The sequence below is a fragment of the Phaseolus vulgaris genome, chromosome 4 (genome assembly GCF_051622355.1).
Source record: "Phaseolus vulgaris cultivar YP4 chromosome 4, ASM5162235v1, whole genome shotgun sequence".
NCBI classification, from domain to species: Eukaryota; Viridiplantae; Streptophyta; class Magnoliopsida; order Fabales; family Fabaceae; genus Phaseolus; species Phaseolus vulgaris.
The window spans coordinates 8,354,297-8,355,796 of record NC_143501.1 but is presented as its reverse complement, the minus strand read 5'-3'; the positions used below and the strand labels follow the sequence as shown (position 1 = coordinate 8,355,796).

Sequence of the window (1,500 nt, the reverse complement as noted above, 5' to 3'; positions counted from 1 at the left end):
ATCAGATTCTGTTTGGCTTTTGAATTGGTTGTCTGAATTGCTTTTATGAGTTGATGGTTAAAGATTCATTCTGAGCAAAATATTTGTGAATTTTTTTTTAAAACAATTCACCCTCCTCTTGTTATAGCCATCAAATCTAACAATTGGCATCAAGAGCAAGGTTCTTGAAAGTTATTCAAGTTTTGTGATTTCTGGTTTTTGAAAATGTTTTGATGGCTAATAAAATGCCCTTTGGGAAAGGTGCCTCAATAAACAGGCCACCTCTGTTTTGTGGAGTTAATTACCAGTTTTGGAAAGTTAGAATGAAGATCTTTATACACTCAACTGACAAAGGCATTTGGGAATCAATTGAAAATGGTCCTTTTGTACCTCAAGTAAAGAAAGATGATGTTTTAGTTGATAAACCTTCATCTGAATGGATAGAGGCAGAATCTAAGAAAGCTAAATTTGATTGGATAGCTAAGAACATTATAACATCTGCTTTGAGTAGTGATGAATATTTCAGGGTTTCGCAATGCAACTCGGCCAAAGAAATGTGGGACATCCTGGAGGTCACACATGAAGTCACAAATGTTGTAAAGAGAGCTAGGAAGCATGCTCTAATCCAAGAATATAAGCTCTTTAGAATGCAAAAGGGAGAATCAATATGTGATGTGCAAAAGAGGTTCTCTCAGATTGTGAATCATCTCATGAGTCTGAGTAAGAAATTTGATGAAGAAGAACTCAACATCAAGGTACTGAAGTGTCTTGATAGAACATGGCAACCAAAGGTCACTACCATTTCAGAATCAAAGGATCTCACCTGAATGACTGTGGCATCTCTTTTTGGCAAACTAAGAGAGCATGAAATTGAGATTCAAAGGATTGTTGTTCAAGAAAGTGAAGACAGGCACAACAAGAGCATAACACTTAAAGCTAGCAAACAGCAACACGTTTCCAGTGAAAGTGAAGAAGAAAACATAAGTTTGTTATCAAGAAAATTCAGCAAATTCTTGAGAAAGAAACAAGCTTCTAAAAGGTATGGTTCAAAGAAGTCTAGTGAATTTAATTCTAACAAATATACCTGTTATGGTTGTGGTGAAAAGGGACGTATTAAGTCTGAATGCCCAAACAATGAAGTCAAGGAAAAGGGAGACTTCAAGAAGGAGAAAAAGGGAAAAACTAAGAAAGCATATATAGCATGGGATGACAATGATGTCTCATCCTCAAGCTCTTCAGGTGACGAGGAAGCTAATCTTTGTCTTCTATCATCAGTAAAAAGTAGTGTGGATTCAACTTCAACAAGTAAAGGTACCACCTAAGATCAATTACTTAATGCTTTTTATGAAACTCATGATGAAGCCAACCGATTGGCTCTTTCTCTCAACCGGTTGAAAGGATTAAATAACTGGTTAGAAAAGAAAGTTAAGGATTTAGAAGAAGAGCTGTCCAAAACAAATGAAGATTTAGAAAATCTGGATTTAATCTACAAGAATTCATCTTGCAATTGTGAGAAAACAA

General features: G+C 35.5%; 1 protein-coding gene across 1 annotated transcript; it reads left to right on the top strand.

Annotated features, from left to right (window-relative positions):
• Window positions 1-302: 302 nt before the first annotated feature.
• On the top strand, window positions 303-806 carry LOC137838223 (uncharacterized). The gene has a single exon (XM_068647478.2). It carries the CDS (start codon window positions 303-305, stop codon window positions 804-806), a length of 504 nt encoding a protein of 167 aa, XP_068503579.2.
• The last annotated feature ends 694 nt before the right edge of the window (window positions 807-1,500 follow it).